A 27,876-nucleotide genomic window follows, 5' to 3' on the forward strand; every position below is an offset into this window, starting at 1 on the left:
GACCCAGCGGTTGGGTTCAAAACAACCCAACCGCTGGGTCAAAACAACCCAACTGCTGGGTTTGTCCCTTTTTAACCCATCGCTGGGTTATATTTAACCCAGCCTTTTTTAGAGTGTACTTGGAATTAAACGTGACAACCTGCTTTCACGAAGAGGCTGCAGCCATGCCTCACCATGGATTTTTTAAAAATAAATGCATTCCATTTGTGATTGTATACACAATCAAAAACTTTATTAACAGTCATTTAACTAGAATCTATTCAATGATCCACAATCTCACTTTACAGCTGATGTAACTATTCATGTTTTTTGAATTTGAAAGTTTAAGCAGGAAAGTTTCCTATTTTATTGTATCAAAGTCACAAGCAGCACTATTTAACGAGGCCTATAAGACATAGGTTTAGTTGATGGTGCGTTCAGTATTCAACCAGGTCTATTAGATTAATTAAAATAAAGTAAAATATTATAAATTAAAAACAGTGTTATAATGTATATTCTTACATTACATAGTTATACACTACTATATAGATTAAAATATCACAATGTTCTAAAAAATATTAGTGGGATTTATTAAAAAAAAGTGATGTTTCATGCCAATGGTATGACAAAACATTCAGTTTATTGTCTAAAACATTCATTAATATACAGTTGTGATGATACCCGAGCACTCGCTAACAGAAACTACAGTATCAGTCACGTGCAAGTGACGTAATATGAATGCGGCGCACACTTAAATAAATGCATTCCATTTGTGATTGTATCACAATCAAAAACTTTATTAACAGTCATTTAACTAGAATCTATTCAATGATCCACAATCTCACTTTACAGCTGATGTAACTATTCATGTTTTTTTAATTTGACAGTTTAAGCAGGAAAGTTTCCTATTTTATTGTATCAAAGTCACAAGCAGCACTATTTAACGAGGCCTATAAGACATAGGTTTAGTTGATGGTGAGTTCAGTATTCAACCAGGTCTATTAGATTAATTAAAATAAAGTAAAATATTATAAATTAAAAACAGTGTTATAATGTATATTCTTACATTACATAGTTATACACTACTATATAGATGAAAATATCACAATGTTCTAAAAAATATTAGTGGGATTTATTAAAAAAAAGTGATGTTTCATGCCGTGGTTTGTGTCTGGCCGATTTAATTAGTTTTGTTAAAACATTTATGCGCATTTTTTTATTTCTAGGTATTATGCTTTTGATGATTCGTTTGTTCGAGAGGTTCTGGGAAAGAAGCTCTCCAAAGGAACCAAAAAAGACCTTGATGATGTTAGTACAAAGACAGGCATTACGTTGAAGAGCTGCAGAAGACAGGTGAGATGAAGGACTACTGTTTTTACACTTTAAATTCGGTTGTCCTTGGTCTATTGGTCCATAAAAGAAAATTCTACATTAAGTTCTGGTTAGCTTAGCATTTTGTGCTGTCATTTTTATTAGAAAGCCTAAAGATACAAAACAAAAGGCATATGGATACAGCCACAACCTGGACAGATTTTATGACATATTTTGTGAACTTAGCGAACATCCGAAACCATGTGCTGGGCTACATGCACTTGTTATATATGTGTACATGTGGTGGTATGTTTACCAGCTCACAGATAGCTTATAAAATGTGTAAAGGAGTCAAAACAGATGTACAAATTCTTTGTTGCACACATGGAAATCTGCTGCAGAAAGTGGTTCAGATGTCTGTACCGAACTGTAACAGGCTTGAGCATTTCGTCTTTTTAGGGTCGCATCTTGTGACATAACTTCTTGATTTTGGTTTGTTTAGATGTCTTTGGTCCATTTTACAGTCATATATCAGTCAAATCATACAAGAGTTTGGAAGTACTTGTTTGGTTTGAATCAAGGTGGTTTGAAAGAAATCATTTGGTTTGAATGAACCACACTAATAGTGCAATCTCACCAGTGTACAGTTTAATCAAACCAAACCTGCCAAGTATAAACACACCCTAAGACTATAAACCTCTCATTGGTAGTAGCTAAGATGCATGCTTGGATACTTTTCCAAGACCCTTTTGAAATTATTGTATCTATCTCCTTAAATATAGTTTGACAACTTCAAGCGGGTGTTCAAAGTGGTGGAAGAACTCAAGGGCCCCCTGGTGGAAAACATACGGCAACACTTTCTGCTACCTGATCAATTAGCCAGGTGAGAAAGTCTTTTTCTGAGAAGTTTCTTCTTTCTAAACCTTTTTATTTAATCCAGAAATCTGGTAGAATTGAGCTCAGAAAATGAGGAACCAAACAACAACAACAAAAAAGGAATGGTTGTTACTAGGGCTGCACAATTAATCGAATTTCTAATCGCGATTACAATTATGGATGCCACAAGTACGTAATCGTTCAAAGCGGCAATTAATCGTTCAAAGTCCACTTATGTTATTCTGCATGCTTAAGATGCATTTTTTTCTTTCTACATGTTATCTTAAGGGTTTTCCCCATTATTTTAATTTTAGTTTTAGTATAACATTATAATACCATTCATATTTGTACTTTTTTATAATTGAAAGAAAAAAACAATCTGATGTATAGTTGAAATTTTAGGCTTAATACTATAGAAGAACACTAAAAGTTTTTCAGTTAGTGTTTTCAGCTTGTTTATTTTCATATAAAAATTAGGGATGCTCCGATCCTCCTTTTTCGCCTCTGATACCGAATCCGATACCTAGGGTTCGGTATTGGCCGATACCGATACCGATACCAGTGAAGTTTTTTTCCCTCATTTAAATAAATGTAGAATTTATATATCTCTGTGTGTGGAACTGATAATCATTCTTTCACAATCTACTAGATACAGACTACTTCATTATAAAGAAAAATAAAATAAACAAATATGAAAAAATATAGGCCTATGTATATTTATAATCTATGACAAATATGTATCATAAACTAGGTTAGTGGATAATTCGGCAGCAAAAGTTATTCTAGAAAAATCAGTGCACAATCATTTTAGAAATCCAAACATTTAGTGGAAAAAACTATTTTGTGGGGAACAAATAAAAGTGTTGCACTAAATATGGTAAAATGTTACACATTGCTATTTTTATTATTATAAAATCCATTCATTAAAAACATTCATGAATGTATTTATATATAAGTATATACTATAAAATTAAACTACATTTATTTTAAATGTATAGCATATTTTTTAATAAGGCAACAACATATGATAGACACGATAGGACAAAACAAATACAGTGCAGCACGAACATAGCCTGACATATGTTGTTGCCTTATTAAAAAATATGCTATACATTTAAAAGAAATGTAGTTTAATTTTATAGTATATACTTATATATAAATACATGAATGAATATAAGAATATAATGGGAACACAGAATGATCTTGGAGAGAGCTTTACCAAACTGACAGCTGTAACCGAACAAGACCAGTGTTTAAAGCCTGAACGAATGACTGACAGCCACAGCGGAGAAAAGAGCTTGTGTGAACTTTAATGTAAGGACTTAAATATTCATATGTAGCTCACATCGAGCTATCGTATGGCTTCAGAAGTAACACAGAATAATTCGCACAATCGGGAAAGAAAAATAAAAAAATCTCGGATTTGGATCGGCCCTCTCTGACCGATATCCGATCCGAGAAAAATGGCACTATCGGAGCCGATACCCGATATGAATATCGGATCGGCGCATCCCTAATAAAAATACGGCATGCAGTTGCGTCAAACAATGGTATAAACATCATTCAATGTAAATTGTGATAATCGTAATTAATAATCACAATTACAATTTCAAGGGAATAATCGACAATTATGATTTTTGTCATAATCTTGCATCCCTACGTTACATTATATGCATCCATTCTTCCAGTTGTATATTCATTAAAATTGTGAGAATACAAGTTCCCATGTACAGTTGCTTCAGTGTTGATTTAGTGCGTTTTCACCTTCTCTTGCTAAATGATCCTGCCAATTCCTGCTCCAGAGACTATGCTGCAATAGTGTTCTTTGCCAATAATCGTTTTGAGACGGGGAAGAAAAAGTTGCATTATCTAACCTTCCAGGACTTTGCCTTCTGTGCTGGGCAGCTCATCAACAACTGGACTGTAGGAGCTGTGGGTAAGATCAGTTACACAGCTCTTACACAGCCATCTGCAATACTTGAAATTGGTCAATCGTGGCGATAAATGGTCAAATATGTTTGTATAATGGCCACTAAACTAGGGCTGCACGATAAATCGCATGCGATATTTAATGTGCATCTTGTCAGTAAAGCCGGATCTGTAATCAGCGGTAAATCTCCATCACGTACGTTACTACACAGAGCCTTTATTCATTGACAAGCTGCACTAAACTGTTCATATATGATCGTGGTTTAGCGCAGCTTGTCAGTGAACAACGGCTCTGTGTAGTAAATGCTGCTCCATGTGAAAGCCCGCACGTGATGGAGATTTACCGCTGATTACAGAACCGGCTTTACTGACAAGATGCACATTAAATATCGCATGCGATTTATCGTGCAGCCCTACACTAAACTATATGACAGTTATGCCAGGCAGCCCATTCCCTATATTTGGATTGCTTAATTATGTCTCTTGTACCACTCAGGTTATTTTATTATTATAATAATTAATCATACTGTATTATTCATAATTACATATCTGTTTGTTTTTTAAGTAGCCATATATTAAATATATGAGAATATACAGTCAACTGGTCATTGTTGTAAAATAAACCTCTTCAGAGTGATCCATTTATGTCTTAATGTTCTGAATTAATTTGACATCTGCATGTGGTTATTAATGGACACCGTAGTTTAGAAAAATATTGACATAGATGAAAAGATCTCCTTTTTATGTCTTTGTCTGTTCTCTCAAAATCCATAATTTCTCTCCTTTAGATAACATAATGGAGGACATGGATGTAGATCTGGATAAGGAATTCCTTCAAGAGCTCAAAGACCTCAAAATTCTAATCACAGACAAGGATCTCTTAGACCAACACAAAAGGTGTGTGTGTTTGAGCGAGTGATTTGGACAGGGAGAAGAGAGATACGGGTCTGAGGAGGGCCGTTGTAAATGTCCTAATGTTGCATGCTTACTCCCTCTGTCTCAGCCATATGAATAATGAAACCTCTCATCCACTCAGTTTAGTGTGCACTGCTCTGCGGGGTAAAACCAATGTCTTCAATGAGATGGAAGCCAATTTTAAGGCAAGAGGTTTTATATTCTTGTGAAATTAATGTTTTTCTACATGATTCGTGATTTCAAAATATCTCTTGCTGTAGAATCTTTCAAGGGGCCTTGTAAATATCGCTGCCAAATTAATCAACGCAAAAGATGTTCGTGATTTCTTCATTGACCTTGTCGAAAAGGTACCTTTTTAGTTTAATAAAAGCATCTATCAGATCTGATGTGCTCACAAAGAATTAATTCCTTGTTCTCTTTACAGTTTATCGAACCTTGTCGATCAGATAAATGGACATCAATAGACGTGAACCTCTACCTTACTCATTATACTAACTCGGCACATATCCTTGACACCTTCAAGTAAGTCTCACTATGTTTGTTGTACAGTATGTACAGTCATTTCTTTTTTCTTTTTTTTTTCAACAATTGCTGCATATAGAGGTCTGTGTTCAAAGGAAATTCTCTTTGCAACCAGTGGGGGTCACTGTATCATATGCACATTGTTTTATCTGTAGTCACCTCTGTTTCCTGTCCAGTCATTTATGTGGTTAGACCACTGTGGAATGTGGTTTTCTGGTTATACAAACAAAATCACAACACTCAGAATCATTTGGAAAATATGTATTTATCTCAAACTGCACTATTTTTTAATGTTTATGAAAGAAGCCTCTTATGCTCACCAAAACCTGGATTTATTCGATCAAAAATACAGTAAAAACAATAACACTGTGAAATATCATTACAATTTAAAATGACTGTTTTTAAAAAATATATATTTTCATTCATTCAAATCGTTCTAATATGCTGATTTGAAATATTTCTTATTATCAGTGTTTGTTGACAACAGTTCAATATTTTTTTAAGAAACTGAGATATATTTTTTGACGAATAGAACGTTCAAAAGAACATCATTTATGTTTTATTAAGCATTTATTAAGTCTTTACTGTCACTTTTGATCAGTTTAATGCATCCTTGCTGAATAAAAGCATTTCTTAAAAAAATATTAATAATCATCATCTTACTGACCACAACATTTTCAGTGGTAGTGTTTATGAAGAGAATTTCACATCAAAGTATCAAAGTAAACATTTCAAATGCACATGTATTTATAAGCTGAAAAAAAGTGACACGTTTTTAAACCTCTCCCTCTTTTTTTTTTTTTCCTCAGGCACCATGCTGTCTGGACCAGGTACATGGGAGTTATCAAAAGTTGCATCCTTAGAATGTACCACGACTGAAGAAGAATCTCCATTTTTGCCTTTTCTCTCCCTTAATGATAACTCATCTGCATGCAGTCATGCATCTGATGATTATTTGGTCTGATGTTTAATTTTTTTCCAGTTTATCATCTACTTTCCCAAATATGTCCCCCTACCAGCTGTCCATCTCTTCACCTCCCTCTCCCTCTATCCCTGCCTCATTCTTTCACTCCTTGGCCTCCAGAACTGTATGACTTGTAAATAAACACAGCATGATTTCCTCAGACACTGTCTGCATTGTGTTTTCATTACCTCTGCTTTGTGGGTTTTCAACAATTTAACAAACCCACTTAAAGAAAACCCAGTATATTTGGTAATGATGGAGGTTCAGAACAAGACTATGCACTGATCATACTTGTTTTGACTGACATAATTTGGGGGTCTTAATGGTAAATAACGTGCTAACAGTCCAAAGGATGTTGTGGCTTACATAGAATGTACCACGACTGAAGAAGAATCTCCATTTTTGCCTTTTCTCTCCCTTAATGATAACTCATCTGCATGCAGTCATGCATCTGATGATTATTTGGTCTGATGTTTAATTTTTTTCCAGTTTATCATCTACTTTCCCAAATATGTCCCCCTACCAGCTGTCCATCTCTTCACCTCCCTCTCCCTCTATCCCTGCCTCATTCTTTCACTCCTTGGCCTCCAGAACTGTATGACTTGTAAATAAACACAGCATGATTTCCTCAGACACTGTCTGCATTGTGTTTTCATTACCTCTGCTTTGTGGGTTTTCCCATTTAACAAACCCACTTAAAGAAAACACAGTATATTTGGTAATGATGGAGGTTCAGAACAAGACTATGCACTGATCATACTTGTTTTGACTGACATAATTTGGGGGTCTTAATGGTAAATAACGTGCTAACAGTCCAAAGGATGTTGTGGCTTACATGTGCGTCTTTATGGCCCATATACTCCTGACCCCTCTGGCTTGACTAGGGTAAGTGGGTACACGATGGGTGTGAGGTCTGTGTGTGGGCCCACTGGGGGCTGGGAAAGCAGTAGGGGGGCCACAATTTGTCAGGCCTTGGTGGCACGATGTACGTGTGTGTTTTTGCAATAATAGTATGTAATGACAGCTGTCAGGCCTACCACATTACTCTTAGAGGTGTTTTGGTACAAGAGTAATGGCAAACAGATTTGTTTGCCTTTTTGTCATTTGCAGAGCAAAACTATGTTTATTTCTTTGTATAATTTGATGAAGCTTGAATGTGATGCCTCTAACATCAGGAATGCGCAACTGATTTTGTGACTTGACACAACCGTGTTAGGTACAATGTATAATAATTTCTTTATTATACATGCTATATGAAAGGCCTCAATTAAGCAAAAGCATTCTGTATGTCCCTGACATGTTTTTATAAATATAAAAACTATATTAACATACTATTCTTATGACTTCTGCCAAAATAAATAGTATGTTAGTTGCTATTCTGAATTCAGTATTACACTCTTAAAAAATAAAGGTTCCAACAATTGTCATAAATTTGAGATTCTTAGTCCACTAAATCTGTCTTCCAGTAATTTTGTGTAGGCAACTACAGATTTCTTGTTTAGCAAATTTCAATTAGTAACAAGAAATTGTATATGGTTTTATATATATATATATATATGGTTTATGTATTTGTTTCTGAAAGAGGAGTCACCTTACAAAGCAAACATATCTGCAATAAAGTTTTAAACGGTTGATACACAACTGCCATGATGACACAAACTTGACACAAGCTTAAAAAATGGTGACAGTGTACAAATGTGATGTTAAGAGCTCATCCTTTTACAAAACACATAACTAACAGTAATGAAGAAACAGTTTAAAGTCAGCAAAGCAATAATCCTTTAACAGCAGTAACAATATTACTCGATATGAAATTCTTAGTCCAGACTTTGGCTAGTTGGGACAACATTTGGGGGAATTCTGTTGAACTAAAAATGGTTTTCAATGTTTTAGTTACAAGCAAGTCACATTTCTTTGGTACTTATGACTCAACAGCTCCCATAAACTGGAAAATGTGTGGTATCTTATATTTGGAGAACATTTGATTGGACAAAAATCTGTGTAATGCAGTAATTAATATGTACATTTCATATACAGGTATCTGCTAAAATTGAATTTTGTCAACATTGACAAGTACTTAAGCATGCAGATAGACCCAAACTTCTAATTTCTAATTCATGCTCTATTGAGCATGTAAAGTAAAAATGTACTAGCAGTAAGAATGTGAGTCTTTCCATTGCCTCTCATTTCTAGTAATGTCAGCCTGCGAGTACCTCCAGTTTCAATATTTAGACACGGCAAAAAAGAGAACAACTTTTCCAAGCAGACGTGCGTCCTATCCTCCCTTCTTTCACTCTACCCTTGCCTCCTCTCTGTCTTTCTCTTTTTAGTTTGCTCTCTAATTTTTGTCTGCATTCCACCAGCTTCTCCCAAGCTATAAATATCCAGCTGAATGAAAGGAATAGAGAGAGCAAGAGACCGAAAAAGATGGGAGAGATGAAGGGTGACTTGAGGTGGAGGGGAAAAGAGAGAAAGAAAGTTGCAGGCTGTGGGGGGCGAGTTTAAATGAAACCAGGTGGGGTCTTTGCCTGTGTGTGTGTGTGTGGCTGGTTCTTATGCGTGTATGGAAGGGGGTTGGCTGCATGTGTGTGTGTGTGTGTGTGTGTGTGAATCTGTATGCTGTTGTTCTGTCGTTGAGCTAGACACATTTGGAATTTTGGAATTTGGGCCGCAGACCAGGAATTTTCATCCTGGGGGGTCAGACGAGGGGGGTCTGGGGGCGGAGGATGGCCGTGCAGGGGGGCTGTATGGGGGTCGGAATGGGCTGTCCCTCTCTCCTCTCTTCCGTCTTTCCCTCCCTTGCATACATTCACAGTCCAGCTGTCCGTCTCCACACTCACTCTATCAGGCTGAGGAGTGAGGATAGAAGAGAAGACGTGCCACCACTGCACTGAAACAAACTAGAGAGGGATCCACCGGAAGAAAAGAAGAAAACTTACTGCATTCAAGAACACAGTAAGAAGAAAGCCCGGCCTGTGAGTATAGCGCGTTTGCGAAAGAAAATCTAGTATTGCACTGTAATATAATGTCATTGAACTCCTGTAGCTGTTATTTGCATGGGGTCTTTGGGCCATTGTGGATCTGCTCATATAAGTAAAGCAGACACGTCAGACTGAATTGAAGTTATGTCACAGACAGTGTGGCAGAAGGAGAAAGCGATAAAGGGCAGACTAAGGAAAATTTCAACTGGCCGGTTTGCTCCAAGGCTGCACACGTCACGCGCACTCTCCAGCTCTCTTCCAAACATCCACGACTACAGACAGCACACTAGAGAGAGAGAACAATCAATCACATTATTCAGCAGATTCCACATCTCCTACCATACGTACTGGTGAAGATCGTATTATCTTATTATAGCTACCAACTTTCCATGCTTCTGCATAAAATGTTGTTGCGCTTAGTTTTAGCATTTATTACTCAACCATCGTGATGGTTTTACACATCTCTACACGTCTGAAGTGTTGCAAAACTTTCCAATCTCTTTTCCAACCTCTGTTTCACAACCAGACTAATGCCATTGACTGCACGTTGTTATTTGAGCCCTGCGAGCGTAAAATGGGTGACTTTGTTTAGATAATGTTTCTATTTTTAAAGACAAAAAGCTGATTCATACAAACTCCCGTCTGTTGATATGATATGAACGACACAGCAGAAAGGGAACATTACGTACAGACTCTCAAAGGTTTCTGAGGACACACAAAGGTCTGGGAATTTGTGGCTTGTGTGTTTATACCAAAATCGTTTTGGAAGCACAGGTGTTGTTATAAGAATGAAGGCTCAATAAAATGGCTATGTGACAGCAGAACAGGGAACACTGCTTTACTGTACTTATACAGGCCACTGCTGTTACGTCACGTTTGTTTATGTGTTCTACTAATTACTTATGTTAGATGTTTTATTTTATATGGCTGGATGCTGACTTGAGCATTCATATAAAAGCAATGAGTGTGACAGGGAGTCAAGTAAATCAGACTGGGGCCCTCTGTTGTAGCCACATTAGTTCTCTATGTTTGGTATTTGGAAATATTAATTTGTCTTCTCAGGACTGCTAAAGTAAGCAACCTGGAAGTAGTGAGCATCATTGATGGCCACCAAGGATCTTGTCTAGAACTTTTATAATATATACACTACTGTTCAAAAGTCTCATTCAAAAATTAAAAATTATATTCAGCAAGGATGCATTAAATTGATCAAGAGTTGTGTTACAAAACGATTTATTTTTCAAATAAATGATGTTCATTTTGAACATTATATTCATCAAAAAATCCTAAAAAAAAACTTATCATGCTTTTAAAAAAAAATTAAGTAGCACAACTGTTTTAAATTTTGATAATGATAAGAAACATTTCTTGAGCAGCAAATCAGCATATTAGAATGATTTCTGAAGAATCATGTGACACTGAAGACTGGAGTAATGATGCTGAAAATTCAGCTTTGCATCACTGGAATAAATGACATAAAATAGAATGAAATAGAAAACCTAATTGTAATAATAATTGTTCAAATAAATGAAGCCTTGGTGCATACTAGTAAGAGCCTTTCAATTGTCAAACCCCAAACATTTGAACACTTAGTACTTGTTTCAAGTTGTTGTAAATCAATCTTTGAATATAATTTTCAATGTCTGTATAATACTGTAGCCAAAATACAAACAATTGAGTCACTTGAAAACTTCAGTAACTGCTGCTGATGTAAACGGTACAGTTAATGTGATAAACTACATTAATGGACACTTGTTGAAATAGAGAACTGACTTTGTACATCCCCTAAAAATTACCTTGAGACCGTTTAGTTAAGAATAACTTCAAAATTAGCTAAGAAAAGAGAGATTTTCTTAGTAACAGCCTCTCATTTATTTGTAGATGCCACTTATTGTAGATATTTTGGTCACACTTTAGTTTGGGAACCAATTTTCACTATTATCCAACTACATCTTTTGCCTCAATAGACTCATAATTTTCTGCTTATTAACAATTAGTAAGGTAGTTGTTAAGTTTAGGTATTGGGTAGGATTAAGGGATCTAAAATATGATTATGCATAATAAGCCATTAATATGTGCTTTATAAGTAGTAATAAACAGCCAATATGCTAGTTATATGCATGCTAAAAAGCAACTATTTAATAGTGAGAATTGGTTCCTAAACATAAGTGTTACTGATATGTTGTATCTAATGCTGACATTCGAACATTTTAAATTGTGGCTTAAGTGTCCAATTCATTTGGGCAAAAACCACAATGAATACATGTGTCTATGCCGTCTTTGTTACCAGTGCAGCCATGGGGGTCCTGACATAAAAACCCCACTTGGGTTTGCACAGGTGGGAGGAGAGGAGGTCGTATTCATAAAATTATAAGTGCACTGACCAGCAAAGTTTAAACCTGGGGCCCCTGCCTGAGTGCTTTGCCCACCATGAGTTTAATGCCCAGCTGAGCACACGGAGTTAACCGTAGACGTGACACTGGACTAGTGTGAGCATGTTTATAAGGGTGAACGAGAGGTAGGAGGAGAGCGTTTGTCATTACATGTGTGTGGTCTGCCCATGAAGTCCAGTTTTTATTACTTGTGTTATTTGCGGTCATATAATCACTGCAGACTTTACAAAAGTCCGGGGACTACCAGCCAACCAAATGTTAAGCAAACCATCTGAAGTGTCCCACATCGCTGCTTGCAGCTTTAATTAATTTTGCTTCATAGGTAGCCATATGATGATGACACATCTTCTACAGATAATTCTAAAAAAGTAGAACAGAAAGTAAGACTCAAGGGCATTCTGGGTAACCACACTTTGACCTTTTCCGCGAACCTTGGGGGGTGGGGGTGGGGGGTTTCCCGGGAATGTGATACTGTGGGAAACACAGCGAGTGTCCGGCTGACCGTTATTCAGAGCGCTGCCCACATCCTCTCCGCTGGCATTCCAGAAGGTCAAGTGCCACTCAAACATGATGGCAGACGATATTACCCACGCCTCCACACTGCCCACACTCTGGTCAAGCCACTGGGCCATGCTCTCGCTGGCCTCGAGTTTGTTTATGATGGTTGATTTCAGGTTTTTCCCAGTCCAGTGCAACACCACAGGGACAGCCTGCTTTGAGATTTTGTGGGTCGCTATTTAAACCATAAGTAGCACTTAGGTCAGTCAGTAGGAGCGGGTAAATCACACAGATGAGAAATTTGCGAGCATGTTTGATTTGTCGCAGCGTTTCAGTGTGTTTGCGTGTGAAGTCGCAAGTGTTTCTTGTACGGCGGCTATTGTAAGTGGCTTGAATCATTTCATGCGGTTTGGGAGGAAAAGCACAACAATTCTATCTGGAGGCTGATGCAGCAGGGATAGAATGCGCAGATTTGCACGTCACCCTGCGGGTTGCTGTTTGTCGCACTGAGTCAACATTACAATACTTTTAGACTGGACTCTCTGAACTCTTGCGTTTTCAGAAAAGAGCTACTGTTGGGCTCTGTGTCATGTTGGAGCAGCTTTTGTCTTTCCATACATGTTTGTGTGCACACTCTATGTAAATGTCAATGTGTGTGTGTATTTAAAGAAAAGAAGGCCAGGAAAATAGAGTTGCATTTAATAGGAAATCTTGACATTAGTGAAAAGCCAGAAATGTTTCATATAAATTACAGTTAATATTTAATAATTACAGTTAATAATTGCTCTTGGGGTATTTGAATGAAGAAAGGACCTATCGAAACTAACAAAAAAGTACTGTACATCAGAGAGAGAGAGAATTTTGATCATCTCAAATGGTCTAAATTAACATTAATTATTGTATTAAGAACAAAAAATGAATGAACAATGAACAATAATAGGTCTATATTTATACATTAAAACAAAATAAATACTGTAAAATGATATAGTGGACCATTGTTAGTTCATTATACTGAATATATTAACAAACATCAACAAATTGAACTTTATTGTGAGTTATAAGTGTTATCAGATTCAGATTCATTCTTTATTGTCCTCAGAAAGAGGAAATTTGTTTTCACAGACTGTACCCAAGTAGGCCTCCTGCAATAATCAATATATCGACTTGTCGCGCAATATATGAACATGACCTCAATCATTTTTGTTGACGCTATATATCGCCCATTAAATTTACTTAAAAATGAATGTCACCATGTTTTGTACATTCCATTTGCGTCTGTGTCTTTTGCAGCTTCTCGTACATAATGTGGTGTAGTCATGAGGTGCTAGTTCAAATTTAAAAAATGCTTCTACAAAAAAAAGTTTCATCTGCAGATATGGCCTTGTTTAGAGGTCTGTGCCTTTGTGCATACGGACATCTGACTGCTAAGTAGTGATTGTGTTTTTCAGCAATAGTGTGCACCCTTCATTTACAGAAAAAAAGAAGATCAGGGAAAAATCTGTAGATGGAAAAATCTCCATACAAGATTTTTTTTCATTTTTCTTTTTTTCTACTTGTTACTTTGCACTTTTTGTTAGAAAATGTTTATTTACTATTTATTCAGGTTTTTTAAGGTAACTAATATTTTGATACTTAATTTCCATGATCTAAATATTCTTTAAAATTAAACGTTTGTTGTCACTTGGAAGTGTGTAGGCCTTCTTGCATGATTATGCTGTTACATTATGATTATATATTCAGTGGCATAAAATGGCCTTTAAAATGACAATAATATCGCTTATCGCAATTATATCTGGGGCAATATATCGCACAACAAAAAGTCGTTATCGTGACAGGCCTATACCCAAGCTGTACAGTCTGATAAAATTATGTTACCATTTATTTTATTTTCAGCAAATGTATCATTGCTATTGGTACTCTGTTTAAATATCATATACATTTCATTTATATTTATGCATTTAGCAAATGCTTGTATCAAAAGGGACTGGGAACTCAAGCATTTTGTCAAATATCAGTATCAATATTTGTAATATACAGTGACAGATTTATTTGACATCTAGATTAGGATATCATGGTATATAAATTAAAGTTCCAAAAAATTATGATCTGATACAGTCACAGTACAACAGTACTTTTGAGAACAGGTAAAGAGTCTATTTAGAAGTCTTATTCTCTCTGTTTATCTCACAATGCATACCATAATGCAAGTATCATAAAAAAATATGAGTGATTACACAATAATTAAAAAATCTATTCAAGTACTATTCAAGTCTGAGTTTATGTCTAAGTCTTTTTGATTTTGTTGCAATTTTAATAAAACCACTAGGGGGAGATGGTAATCAAGCAATTTTTTGGGTCGTGTGGATTGCTATTAGAGGCCCTGACACTACATTAGGCCTATACACTTAATAAAGCTGCAATAAACCACAGACATCTGTTTTAATGTTTAATTATGACTAATACAGTGGGATCACTTATATGTGTTCGAACAGTGATGCATAAAGACCTCTCAAGCGGTTTTGTTTCTCATCCACAGATTCCTCAGTGTAACTTCATCGCAGCATCATCTAATCCACACCAGAGACTCTATCAGCGAGTGTGTATATGTGTGAGCGTGTGAGAGTGCATGTCTGTCTGATTGTTTCTCTTTAGTCAACGCTCTTGGAGGTGTTTTTGTGCCTGTGCTCATCAGAGTGTGTAGAAGGTGTGTGTGAGGATGCGGCCCGGGTGTGTTTTGGTCTTTTGTATGTGCATCTCTGTGTTTCTTCACTGCGCTATTTCACAGCCACCCACAGAAACTGACACCTACACGGTAAGGAGGAACGAAACCTCCCCGTCTTTCTCCCTCCCTTTTCTATCTTTAAATACATCTTCATAATGTATGTTACATTATTGTATCTTTATATCTTATATTCACACACAATGTGTAACTATGCAATATACATATAGTTTAATTTCCCTGTAAAGTGTGCTACTTTAATTCATGTTTTATTTTTACCCCTATAGGAATGTACAGATGGATATCACTGGGATCAACAGACTCAACACTGCAAAGGTAAAACACAAAACATCCAATTAAAAGGGTCCTTATGCAGAGTTCAACACTATCTAATACCCTGACCAGGATATCTGTATAAGTTCACTTTACTTTAAAACAAATCATCAAATACAGACAATAGTTAAATCACACAGATAAGGAGTTTTGGATAAGTACACACACACACACACACACACACACACAAACACACAAACAATTTAATTAAAAATGAGTAATAAAAATAAATAGAATTTTTTTAAACCTATAGGTATATGATATATAATAAATACACAGTAAGATGTGTCAGTAAGATTTTTTTTAAAGAAATTTAAAAAAACACATTCCATTGATCAGAAGTGTCAGAAGTGACAGTAAAGACATTTGCAATGTTATAAAACATTCTTATTTCAAATAAATGTTGTTCTTTTGAACTTTCTATTCATCAAGGAATCTTGACAAAAGGTATCCCAGCTTCATTTGAAATTATATTTCACAATATTAATGTTTTTGCTGTATTTTTGATGCCTTTGTGAGCATAAGAGAAAATAATTTTAGTGTCGTTTACAGTAATGTTTAAAGGGGTCCTATTATGCTCTTTTACGAAGTCTTGATTTTGTTTTGGGGGTGTACTAGAACATGCTCTCATGCTTGGTGGTTCGAAAAATGCATTATTTTTCACATAATTTACATTATTAAAATACCTTTCTCCCCATCCTGGCACAAACGGCTCGATTAGTTCCGGCTTTGATGAAGGTCCGCCTTCCGAAAAACAAAATGTGTTGTAATTGGTTAGCTGTCCCAGTGCGTTGTGATTGGCGAACAGCTTAGACGGTGTTTCAGTACTGCCACGCCCCCTTGCTCCATCTTTCAACAAAAGCTTTTGGCGAATCCGGCACTGTACTCCCTCGTGTTGTGGAAGCTGTCCTCAGTAAAATGCGCAGCACACAATAGCAAATTGGGGTTATAATGCTCAGGAACAGAGTTAAAAAATAAATTGCAACCACTGTTTCCTGACATCATCCGCATTCGGAAGCCCAAACATAGACGCTTGGGCACGGAGGTGAAAAAAACAGCGTTTCAGGTGGTTTCACACCGGACGAGAAGCGCAGCGTCGTGCCACGTCTTTAAAATTTGAATACATTATTTTATAGTGAGCAATACACACCGGCGGCGCCGTTCGGCGTCTGTCCGCGGCGCCCAGCTTCGTGGTGTTGTACTTGTAAGAATTGTTCTAGACATGCTGAAAATTTGAGGCTACAGCACAGCAGCTCTTCTTCTTCATTTTCTCTGATGCACTAACTCTGCAGCAGCTCTTCTTCTTCGTCATCTCGTCTGATGCACTCACTCAACCAAGCGTTCTAACCACAACCTCGACCCTCCCCACCCCCAACCATTCGAATTTCTGTAGGTGGGAATTATTTTGAATGATATTCTAATGAGTCGCTTTGTGATATCACAAAGCCCGGGAAACCAACGCTGTAGTCTAAACGAGCCGTTCGTTGTAGTTCTTGAAAAGGGATTTTTTAAAAACAAAATATCTCCCCTTGGAGTGGACTTTGAGATTTGTAACTTTCTAGATCTTTTTATGCCCAAACATACACACTACACACTGACTAAAATTAAAAAAGTAAAAAAGCATAATAGGACCCCTTTAATATTATATATTTAAAGTAACAATTCGACATACTGAAACCTCAGTATTAAACGACTGTTGCAATGCTAGTGTATAATTTATGTATGTGTCTTGTAACTGTTATGTAACTATTATCATATAGTGTGCTTTTTACCCACAAACACCTGTGTATTCTGCCTGAAATGTGTGTCTGCAGATATAAATGAATGTGAGACAATCCCAGAGGCCTGTAAGGGAGAGATGAAGTGCTTTAACCACTATGGGGGCTACTTGTGCCTTCCTCGCTCTGCCTCGGTCATCCCTGCCCCTGAACCACCCAACCAGATCCACCCCAGCCTGGAGAACACGGCCAGCCAGCCATTCAACCCGTGCCCTCCAGGTTTTGAGCCCCAGGGAGACAGCTGCGTGGGTGAGTGTGTGAAAACAAGCATGTGTTTGCAGAACAGGTGTCAGACGGCCTGCGAGTTTGCAGGAATCAGCGTTGTAAACAGTAGCATGCCATTATACAAAGTCACCGAGTCATGTCATGTGTGTCCGGATCAAAATCAGTTGTATCAGTGAATGGGATGGTGAAAGGGGGATTATTGCATGCAGTGTTTTAGTTTTGACTGTTAGCGCTTGAATGACTCAGACAGAAACAGGTGGTCAGGGGAAATGGTCAGCTAGTTTTTGCGCTCAGACGACTGTGGGAGTCGTGCTGAAGTCTTGGCAGGGGGCCGGTCTGCAGGGGGTCGAAGAATTTACTGAGACTGAGGCATCCCAGCTGTCGTCTACCGTCAAGAGGAAACGAATAGAGATAGCGTTACTCAAGACCGCTATGTAGACACAGCTTTCACTTCCCATGAGCTGTGAACCAATAAATGCTGCAATAACTACATTCCACACTTATGGCGGCTCCACTGCCAAAACTGAGAAGACAAAGAAAGATAAAAACCAAACCAGAGATGTGTCAACAATACATTTCCATGATTCTGTCTCACAAAAAACAGATGTGGATGAGTGTGAACAGGACAGTCACGACTGCCAGCCCAGTCAGCAGTGTTTCAATACAGAAGGCTCCTTCTCCTGCCAGTGTCCAGATGGGTATCGCAAAGTGGGAACAGAATGCATTGGTGAGAAATGAAAATTCCTGTGTAATTCTGTAGCAAAACCACAACATATTTAATCTCTCCAAAAAATCCATCACAAAGGTGGATTTTTATTTATACTCATGTCCTTTTTATTTATACTCGGGTCGTTCCAAGCCTTCCCTTGTGAAAAAGAAGTGCGCTTAAAGGGGTTCTTCGCCCCAAAAATGAAAATTCTGTCATCATTTACTCAGCCTCAAGTTGTTCGTAACCTGTATGAGTTTTTTTCCTGCCGAATACAAAAGAAGATATTTTGAATAATGTGTTTATCCAAACAGTCATGCATTGGCTTCCATTGTATTTTTTTTCCATACTATGGAAGTCAGTGTGGTCCATCAACCATCCATATTCTTAAAAATATCTTCTTTTATTACAGAATTGAAGCTGGTTCAATTACATATATGTTGAAACCAAGATGCATCTCACCAGGGTTGAGGTCATGACGGTGTAAATGTTGACAGGCTTTCATTTTGGGTGAACTTTTCTTTTAAAGTTTGGATTTGATACAATTTCAATATTAAAGGGGTCATATGATGCTTTTTTAAAGATCATTATTTTGTGTATTTGGTGTAACAGAGTATGTTGACATGCTTTAATGTTCAAAAAACACATTATTTTTCAAATACTGTACATTATTGTAGGTCCTCTATGCCCCACCTCTCTCAAACGCTTCGTTTTCTACAAAGTCCCTCCTTCCGACAAGCACAGTCAGCTCTGATTGGCCAGCTGACCCAGTGCATTGGGATTGGCCGAACACCGCAAGCACTCATCAGAAATGCATGTTTGCAGGTAAAATGAGTTAATAAAGTTAGCTCCAGTACCTGCAAAGTTATTACTTGACAAGAGCTTATATTATCTTTAAAGGGATAGTTCACCCAAAAATGAAAATTCTGTCATTAATTAGACACCTTCATGTTGGTCCAAAACCGTATGACCTTCGTTCATCTTCAGAACACAAATTAAGATATTTTTGATGAAATCCATGAGCTTTCTGACACTCCATAGAGAGCAATGTAACTGAAATGTTCCCAGACCCAGAAACATAGTAAGGACATCAGTGGTTCAACCCAGGGGCGTAGCCATCATTTCTGTAATCTATAAAACCTACCAGTCAACAGTTTTTGAACAGTAAGATTTTTAATGTTTTATAAAGAAGTTTCTTCTGCTCACCAAGCCTGAATTTATTCGATTCAAAGTACAGCAAATGCAGTAATGTTGTGAAATATTTTTACTATTTAAAATAACTGCTTTCTATTTGAATATATTTTCAAATGATTGCTGTGATCAAATCTGAATTTTCAGCATCATTACTCCAGTCTTCAGTGTCACATCCTTCAGAAATAATTATAATATGCTGATTTGCTGCTCAAGAAACCTTTTTTAATTATTATTATTATTATCAATATTTAAAACAGTTGAGTAAATTTTTTCTGGATTCTTTGATGAATAGAAGGATCCAAAGATCAGTATTTATGTGAAATAAAAAGCTTTTGTAACATTATACACTATAACTTCTTTAAAAAACATTAAAAATCTTACTGTTCAAAAACTTTGACTGGTAGTGTATAGGCAACTTTAATTGTTCTCTAATTTCTAGCTTTTAACTGACTTAGAAATCAGATAACTGCTGGACAATAACCAATAATAATGATTTGTTTATATACTACAAACACGTTTATTTTGTATCACATAAGGCAGAATAGTTTCTATACTGTAAAAAATGCTATGTCAATTAGCACTGCATTGTTCATATACTTTATTTATTACCTGGAGATGACTTGACAAACACAAATAAACCATATATTGTCGCAATCGTATGTTTAATGTCTTCATGTTTTCCAAACGTTTCTGTTTTCATACAGCGATAGCTGGACGCTTTTGTCCATATTAGGAATTTCCTCTCACACCGGCTCTTGAAAACCTCTATGCGAACACACTTGCCCGAAAAAGTGTGTGGGACGAATTTATGTGATATTAAAAGTGGGGGGGGGGGGGACACGTCCCCCGCGTAATCTACGCCCCTGGTTCAACTGTAATTTTACGAAGCTACGAGAATACATTTTTTGCGCAAAGAAAACAAAAGAAACGACTTTATTCAACAATTCTCCAAATCACATCTTCTGCTATTATCGAGAGTACCTCTGCATGTAAACGCATGCGCGTGATGCTGCTGACGTAGAAAATGCATGTGCTGAGCCTTGTTTATGTGCAGAGGAAAGCAATGCGCATGCGTCGTGGTACTCTCCATAATGGTGGAATACGTGATTTGGAGGAGAAGAATTGTTGAATAAAGTCATTACTTTTGTTTTCTTTGTGCACAAAAAGTATTTTCGTAGCTTCGTAAAATTAGAGTTGAACCACTGATGTCACATGGAATGTTTTACCGATGTCCTTACTACCTTTCTGTGCCTTGACCATGGTAGGACCCTTGCTGTCTATGCAGGGTCAGAAAGCTCTCAAGATTTCATCAGAAATAACTTAATTTGTGTTCTGAAGATGAACGAAGGTTTTACGGGTTTAGAACGAAATGAGGGTGAGTAATTAATGACAGAATTTTTATTTTTGGGTGAACTATGCCTTTAAATATGATCTTTTATCTCATATTAAGCTATATTATCTTACTTATGTTAATTATAATTTAGAAATATTATCTTAATATTGATAATATAATATCTATAAATAATATTAGTAAACACTTTTGTTGCCAGGGTTAAGTTCCAGAGAGGATTCCATTTTATGAGTATATTGTGCCTTAAATTACATTAAATGGCGAGATTATATCATTGTCTGTTCAGTCACACCAATGAGGAATAAAATTGATTTATATGTGATCTAATTTTATGTTTTAATACTTTCCAGACATTGACGAGTGCCGGTACCGCTACTGTCAACATCGCTGTGTTAATGTCCCTGGCTCATTCTCCTGCCAGTGTGAGCCTGGTTTCCAGCTGGCTGGCAACAATCGCTCCTGTATTGGTAAGCCAACCCACACACTCACTCCCACGCGCGGTTTTGAGTCAATAGGCCAACCCACCACACTCACACACACACACACACTCACTTGGAATCCAAACCCACGTACTTACACAACTCCATCCTACACCTCATTTTCTTTGAGTAAAAGCCAAAATATTAACCAGTAAAAGAGCACTTTGTGCATGTTGGAAAATGAGAAATCGAGATCAGTGTGAATTGCTGTTTGCAGCACATTTAGCTTTCGTAATTGGATGTATTTCTAAGTGAAATAAGATATTCAATATGAAAAATAAAGTAGGACAGGACTTTATTTTATCCATCAGGAATTGATTGGATCATGGAAAGCGAGTGCTACAGCAGGCACGAGAATGAAGTCGAGATGAATTTCAGTTTGCTAAAACATTGTCAAAATAGCCTTTTTGAAATATTCATTAAAAGAATAGTTCATCCTAAAATTTAAATATGCTGAAACTTTACTCAACTTCAGGCCATTCAAGATATAAATGAGTTTGTTTCTTCATCACAACAGATTTAGAGATATCACCAATGGATCCTTTGAAGTGAATGGGTGCCGTCAGAATGACAGTCCAAACAACTGATAAAAACATCACAATAATCCACAAGTTATCTACAAGACTACAGTCCATCAGTTAATGTCTTATGAAGTGAAAAGCTGTGTTTGTAAGAAACAAATCCATCATTAAGACATATTTAACTTCAAACTGTTGCTTCTGACTGAAATACAAGTCCTCTATCTATAATATTAATTTCTCCAGTGAAATTTTACCTAAATCATCATAGTAATATATACAGATCAAGCATGTTTACAAGTGAAAAAAGTCCAAAGCCAGAAGTGACAGTTTAAAGATAAAATGATGTTTTTAATCAGCTTTTTGGACTCTAATTCTGACGGCACCCATTCACTGCAGAGGATCTGTTGGTGAGCAAGCGATGTAACGCTAAATTCTTTTGGGTAAACTATTCCTTTAAGTCTTTAAATTTCAGTTAATTAGGATGATATTTTTCTGTAGAGTACCATGCACTGATGAACTGTACACAGTAACACCAGGAATGTGTATTAAGACTATTTTGACTCATTGGGTGCACTAAAATTAAACGGCACACTTCCTTCCTATAAGGTATCCCTAAAACAAAAGAACTGAGTTTTTGATTTTGCTTAAGTGGCCACCTAAAATTATTAGACACTGATTCATGCCAACAAAAATAGCCATTCCAGCTCAGAGAGTATCTATTTTACATAATTATTTACATAATAATCCTTCACTTTTTGCCTTATGCTTAGTATTTTCATGTACAATCCTGTCTGCGTTGTCATTCCGTTGCGCTCAGATGTTGATGAGTGTGGCATGGGGGCCCCCTGCAGTCAGAGGTGTTATAACACGTACGGGACGTTCCTGTGTCGTTGTGAGCAGGGTTATGAGCTGGGGCCAGATGGCTTTGCCTGCAATGGTAAGCTGAGAGCAAACACAAACAAATGTGAAAAACTAAAATAAATATGCATATTTGTGAAAAATGTTGCATCTTACAACTGGAGCAATGGATCCTATTCATTCTCTGTTCTCAGACATAGACGAGTGCAGCTACTCCAGTTACCTGTGCCAGTATCAGTGTGTTAATGAGCATGGCAAATTCTCCTGTGTCTGTCCTGAAGGATATCAGCTCCTGGGCACGCGCCTCTGCCAAGGTTTACCTTAATTTAACGCTCTCACACTTTTTCCCAATTTCACTCATAGGGCAAAAAAGAGACATTCTTTCTTTCTTTCTTTGAATCTAGACATAAATGAATGTGAGACAGGAGCTCATCAATGCTCTGATGGACAGACTTGTGTGAACATTCATGGAGGTCACAAATGTGCTAACAACAAAAGCTGTCAGGAACCTTATGTGCAAGTGTCGGAGTAAGTCAACAATTTGAAAATACCACAAGAAGCACTTGCAGGCTATTCAGTTCACACACAGTTATGCATCAGAACTTCCAAGATATTTTCCTCTCCATTAATTGTCTATTCTTCATCAGTAGTGTCTGTTGAGACATACCTGACATGGTTTATTTATTTTTCCATATCTGAGGCCAGTTCTTCAGTCTGTGCCTCTGAGCATGTCTCAACAGAATATGCAGTTCCGCAAGCTTTAAATGAATAACAGGTGGTCAGGCATTTCTGAAGAAATATCTGACTAGATAGCCAATTTGCTGGACATATGGTACACATACTTGTATAATTTGGTACAGTTGTGGCTAACAGTTATTAGTCATGCAAAAACCTGACCTAGTGGATACTATTAAGTTTATGTATCAGTTTAATTCAAATACGTTTAGTGCAGTTCTGTTTAAGCCATGCAAAATGTTACTGGTTCAGTTCAGTTCATTCTAAATTAGTCCAGTCCTGTAAAAGTGTATCGACTCTTTTTAGTGCAGGTCAGTTCAAATCTATTTAATTCACTTAGGTTTAGTCCTGAAAAATGTAGCTGAAATCTGTCCTAACTGATGCAATTTTCTCTCTTTATTCAGTCGCTGTACGTGTCCTATCACAAAGCCTGGCTGTCGAGACATGCCCTACTCTGTTGTGCATCGCTACATGAGCATCACGTCAGAGCGCTCCGTCCCCTCAGATATCTTTCAGATCCAGGCCACCAGCGTCTTACCTGGAGCTTACAACACCTTCCGCATCCGCTCTGGAGATGACAATGGAGACTTTTACATCAGGGTACTTTAAAAATGATTTAACTTACTGCATATTCTGAAAGAATAAATTAATTTGGTGTATATTCTTATTATACTGAAAACTGACGTACAGTAGTTTTTGCAATTATTTTGTCATGTCTTTTCTTACATGACAAAATTATTTTCAAAAGTAATTTCTTACCCCATTGGCAAAATATAATTTTCAATATATACACTACAGTTCAAAGGTGTGGGGTCAGTAAGTTTGTTTTTAAATTAATTAATACTTTTCAGCAAGGATGCATTAAATTGATTAAAAGTGACATTATTTAAAGAAAATTCAAAGGAATCCAGAAAAATAAAAAATAAAATTCACAAAACTATTAAAGGCAGGGTAAGCGATTTCTGGTAGCCAATGTTGATATTTGAAATCACCAAAACAAACACGCCCCTACCTCAAAAGGGTCTTGCCCCTATTTTGATAGCTCCACCCCAAATATATGTACGCAACCCAGGCAACGATTAGTTCTGTGAAACAAAGCAAAAGCAATGTTACTCCGTGTCTACATCGGATGTGAGCGGCGCGGCGCAACAAATCCCAGACAGAAAACTGCTGCCGGGTTCTATTCATGACGTGCTGGCACAAATTTCAAATGGTTTTCAACGGTCATTTGATCACGTCCAGTGTAGGCAGACTTTAGCTGTTGTAGACACGGTGTTACTCACCTATTGAGAAGAAACAAAGCAACCTCGACGTCCGATCGCAGGCCTCCGCTCCTTGAGTTTTCTCCAGCGCTAGAAAGCTGATCTGATATTTACACGGGTCCTACTTCTTGCCTTATCGTTCCGCAGACGTTTTCCTCTTTTGTTTTTTATCCGCCATCTCGATCTTTCTGTCGCTTGGCTCGGTTAATGTACGTCCCATGCACTGAAAGCTCTCTCCTCCACATCACGAGTAGACACGCCCCTTATTGCTGATTGGCTACAAGTTTGTTTTGCTATTCGGATGCTATTTGCTATTTCTAAAGTGTTTTTGAAAAATTACATACCCTACCTTTAAGCAGCACAACTGCTTTCAACAAAAGAATTAAAAAAAATGTTTCTTGAGCACCAAATCAGCATATTAGAATGATTTCTGAAGGATCATGTGACAATGGAGACTGGAGTAATGATGCTAAAAATTCAGCTTTGCATCACAGGAATAAAATTACTTTTTTAAATGTCTGAAAATACAAAACTGTTATTTTAAATTGTATTAATATGTTGCACTTTTACTGTTTTTACTTTATTTTCGATCAAATAAATGCAGTCTTGGTGAGCAATGAGACTTAATTTCTAAAAATGTTACCGACCCCAAACTTTTAACAGGTAGGCCTAGTGCAGGGGTTCTCAACTCTGGCCCCTCGAGGTCCACTTTCCTGCAGAGTTTAGTGCCAACCCTAATCAAACACACCTGAACAAACTAATCAAGGTCTTCAGGATTGCTAAAAAGTTACAGGCAGGTGAGTTTGATCAAGGTCGGAGCGAAATTCTACAGGAAAGTGGATCTCGAGGGCCCGAGTTGAGAACCCCTGGCCTAGTGTATGTATAATCAAGAAGACCCTTTTGATTCCTGCCATTAGACTAGTACATTTCTCACAGAGCCCAATTTTGAATCGTGTGCCTGTCATATCTGTTTCCTCAGCAAATCAACAACATCAGCGCCATGCTTGTTCTCGCCCGTGCCGTGAACGGCCCCAGAGAGTACGTGCTGGATCTGGAGATGGTTTCTGTGAACCCACTCGTGAGCTACCACACCAGTTCTGTCCTGCGCTTGACCATTTATGTTGGGCCTCATGCCTTTTAGCTGAGAGAGAGGTGTAGAGATGCCCAGAGAGGGAAAAAGGGGGTGGAAGAGTGGAAGCACTGATTGATTCATCCAACAAGGAGGGCTTATGAGCTGGATATGTCTGGCAGCTGACAGACATCATTTCCAAGATTGTATAAAAGTCATTTTCACGAGAGATTTACCAACTTATACAACCTCTGCATCATAAATAATAAAAAGGCTATTAGAGACAGGCACTATATTTTAAAGACAAGTTGTCGACAAGATAACAACTCACTATATTGTGTCATATGGAAAATGGCAAAGTTACTAGCTGCACTATGACTCCAAACCTGCTGTACAACCAATGTAAACTGTCTTTTGTCATTTCTAAAAATAGCCTCTTTCTCAGGATGAGGGCTGCAGCTCTGCAGACTCTTTCCACTGGTTTGCTCTTCCAGTTCAGAAGTCAGCAATAATTAATCCCTCCTATTCAAATAAATGTAGCAATAACAATATCAAGGCTGTAAAAGTATCTCTGCGTGTTCTTGTGTCAAAAAGCCTCTTTTATTTTTCCACTATGTATAATCCATCTCTGAGTTCAGTATTGTTTTTATTCATTGTTGTTATTCAGTAACCACTCAGTCATTCCAAACCTGTACCCCACCACCACCACCACCATCAATAATGCTCATGTTACTTTGTGTAGTTTTTTTATACCATGCTGCCGTTGTTGTATTTCCATCCTGGATTTATTACTGTAATAAATTTGATAAGACCATAAAAGTCCGGTTTCAGACCTCCATATGTTTGCCTTCCCGCTGGGATGTTTTCTTGGCATTTCTCTGCTATGCATCCTCTTCCTCCTAATAGAAAGTCTCGCTCACGTGCCCTGCTTATCCCTTCCACCCACCCTTGCAATCTCTTGACTCATCTAACCACGGGATAGACTGGAACCCTACTGAGCAGCTGTCTGCCTCTCTGTAGCCTCATTAGCACAAGCCTGACAAGAGATAGAGCTGATTTAGAGAGCCGATAACTTTGTATATTCAGTATAATCTACAGCCTCTTGTCTGAGCTATTTATGGAAAATATTTAAAGTGCAAGACAGTGACATTTTATTTAGTAAAGTAGGACACGCTATTCCAAAACTCAGTCTTTTCTGATCAATTCTATGTTAGTTCGACTGAGTCACACATGCAGGTAAATAGATCTTTCTGGATCTAAACCGTGTCCAATACTGGCAGCAAGAGGGCTATTTCTGAATTTTCAGAATGGCAAAGAAAACTTCTCTGAATGGAATTGCAGTGGTCTGAATCATAATGGAGTTATTGTACCTGAGGCTACTAGGGTAATGATGTCACAAGACTTAAAGTGCATGATTGTGTGTAGGAAGTGTTCTTTTTAGTTCAAATGCATATTTTTTTTGATTAATGTTAAATAATATAATGTATTTTAATTAAAAATGGTCTTCTTTTAACTGAAATTGCCCTTTTAGTAGACACATAATAATTACATAATTTTAATTATAATTATATAACATCTGAAATAAAATGGTCTTCTTTTGTAATAAAAGGGCAATTTATAATAAATTATTAATAAAATATTTTACATTTAGTCTACCTTTGAAATAAGTGCAAATTTAGGCAGATGTAGAAAAATAATATATTAATAAAATAAAATATTTTTGAATTAAAATAGTCGTTTTGACAGAAACTGTCCTTTTATTTAAAAAGTATATAATATAATATAATTAGTGCTGTCAAATGATTAATCGTGATTAATCGCATCCAAAATAAAAGTTTTTGTTTACATAATATGTGTTTGTGTAGTGTACTGTGTATATTTATCATGTATAAATACATACACTCAAATACAGCATATATTTAGGAAATATTTACATGCATATACATTTATATTCTTATATTTTATATTATATATAAATATATTTGTTCCCAAAATATATAAATATTTCCCATTTGTTGGGATAAACAGGAAAGTGTGTCCAGCTGAATTCAGTTTGAGTTTTGTTGGTGAGTAATTCGATGGGCACATTCATTGATAAACGCAGACGGACACAGATGGCACCAGCAGGTTGTTTCGATCATTACCTCATAGCAGAGATCATGATAGAGACGTGTTCTTTAGGAAGTGGGTGACGGGGATGTATGTGGGTGAGAACGTGGCATTCTCACGCCGTTTCCTGCTGGACGGCAGACAAGCGGTAAACCCAACTGTGAGCCAA

General features: G+C 37.0%; 2 protein-coding genes across 2 annotated transcripts; both read left to right on the top strand.

Moving 5' to 3' along the window:
* Positions 1 to 1,182: 1,182 nt before the first annotated feature.
* On the top strand, positions 1,183 to 6,652 carry LOC107565706 (acidic fibroblast growth factor intracellular-binding protein B-like; the record flags this gene model as incomplete). The annotated part of the gene is made up of 8 exons (XM_016250967.1): positions 1,183 to 1,332; positions 2,073 to 2,173; positions 3,969 to 4,102; positions 4,884 to 4,992; positions 5,132 to 5,195; positions 5,271 to 5,357; positions 5,435 to 5,532; positions 6,342 to 6,652. Coding segments are annotated over 8 exons (813 nt in total), but the record flags the coding sequence as incomplete, so codon positions are not given.
* Positions 6,653 to 9,291: 2,639 nt separating this feature from the next.
* Positions 9,292 to 26,406, top strand: LOC107565718 (EGF-containing fibulin-like extracellular matrix protein 2). The gene is made up of 11 exons (XM_016250982.1): positions 9,292 to 9,471; positions 14,905 to 15,180; positions 15,375 to 15,423; positions 17,235 to 17,447; positions 18,028 to 18,150; positions 21,025 to 21,141; positions 22,492 to 22,611; positions 22,727 to 22,846; positions 22,937 to 23,060; positions 23,672 to 23,867; positions 25,509 to 26,406. The coding sequence occupies exons 2-11, from the start codon at positions 15,085 to 15,087 to the stop codon at positions 25,668 to 25,670; spliced, it is 1,320 nt and encodes a 439-aa protein (XP_016106468.1). The 5' UTR covers positions 9,292 to 9,471; positions 14,905 to 15,084; the 3' UTR covers positions 25,671 to 26,406.
* The last annotated feature ends 1,470 nt before the right edge of the window (positions 26,407 to 27,876 follow it).

Source organism: Sinocyclocheilus grahami, unplaced genomic scaffold, assembly GCF_001515645.1.
Source record: "Sinocyclocheilus grahami isolate Dianchi unplaced genomic scaffold, SAMN03320097.WGS_v1.1 scaffold1020.1, whole genome shotgun sequence".
Lineage (NCBI taxonomy): Eukaryota > Metazoa > Chordata > Actinopteri > Cypriniformes > Cyprinidae > Sinocyclocheilus > Sinocyclocheilus grahami.

What these genes read in the sequence shown, in the direction of transcription:
- LOC107565718 (XM_016250982.1), top strand. Translation starts at nt 15,085, where the DNA reads ATGCGGCCCGGGTGTGTTTTGGTCTTTTGTATGTGCATCTCTGTGTTT. An exon ending in ACAGACTCAACACTGCAAAG is followed by an intron (nt 15,424 to 17,234) that starts GTAAAACACAAA and finishes GTGTGTCTGCAG; the next exon opens with ATATAAATGAATGTGAGACA. An exon ending in AGATGGCTTTGCCTGCAATG is followed by an intron (nt 22,612 to 22,726) that starts GTAAGCTGAGAG and finishes CTCTGTTCTCAG; the next exon opens with ACATAGACGAGTGCAGCTAC.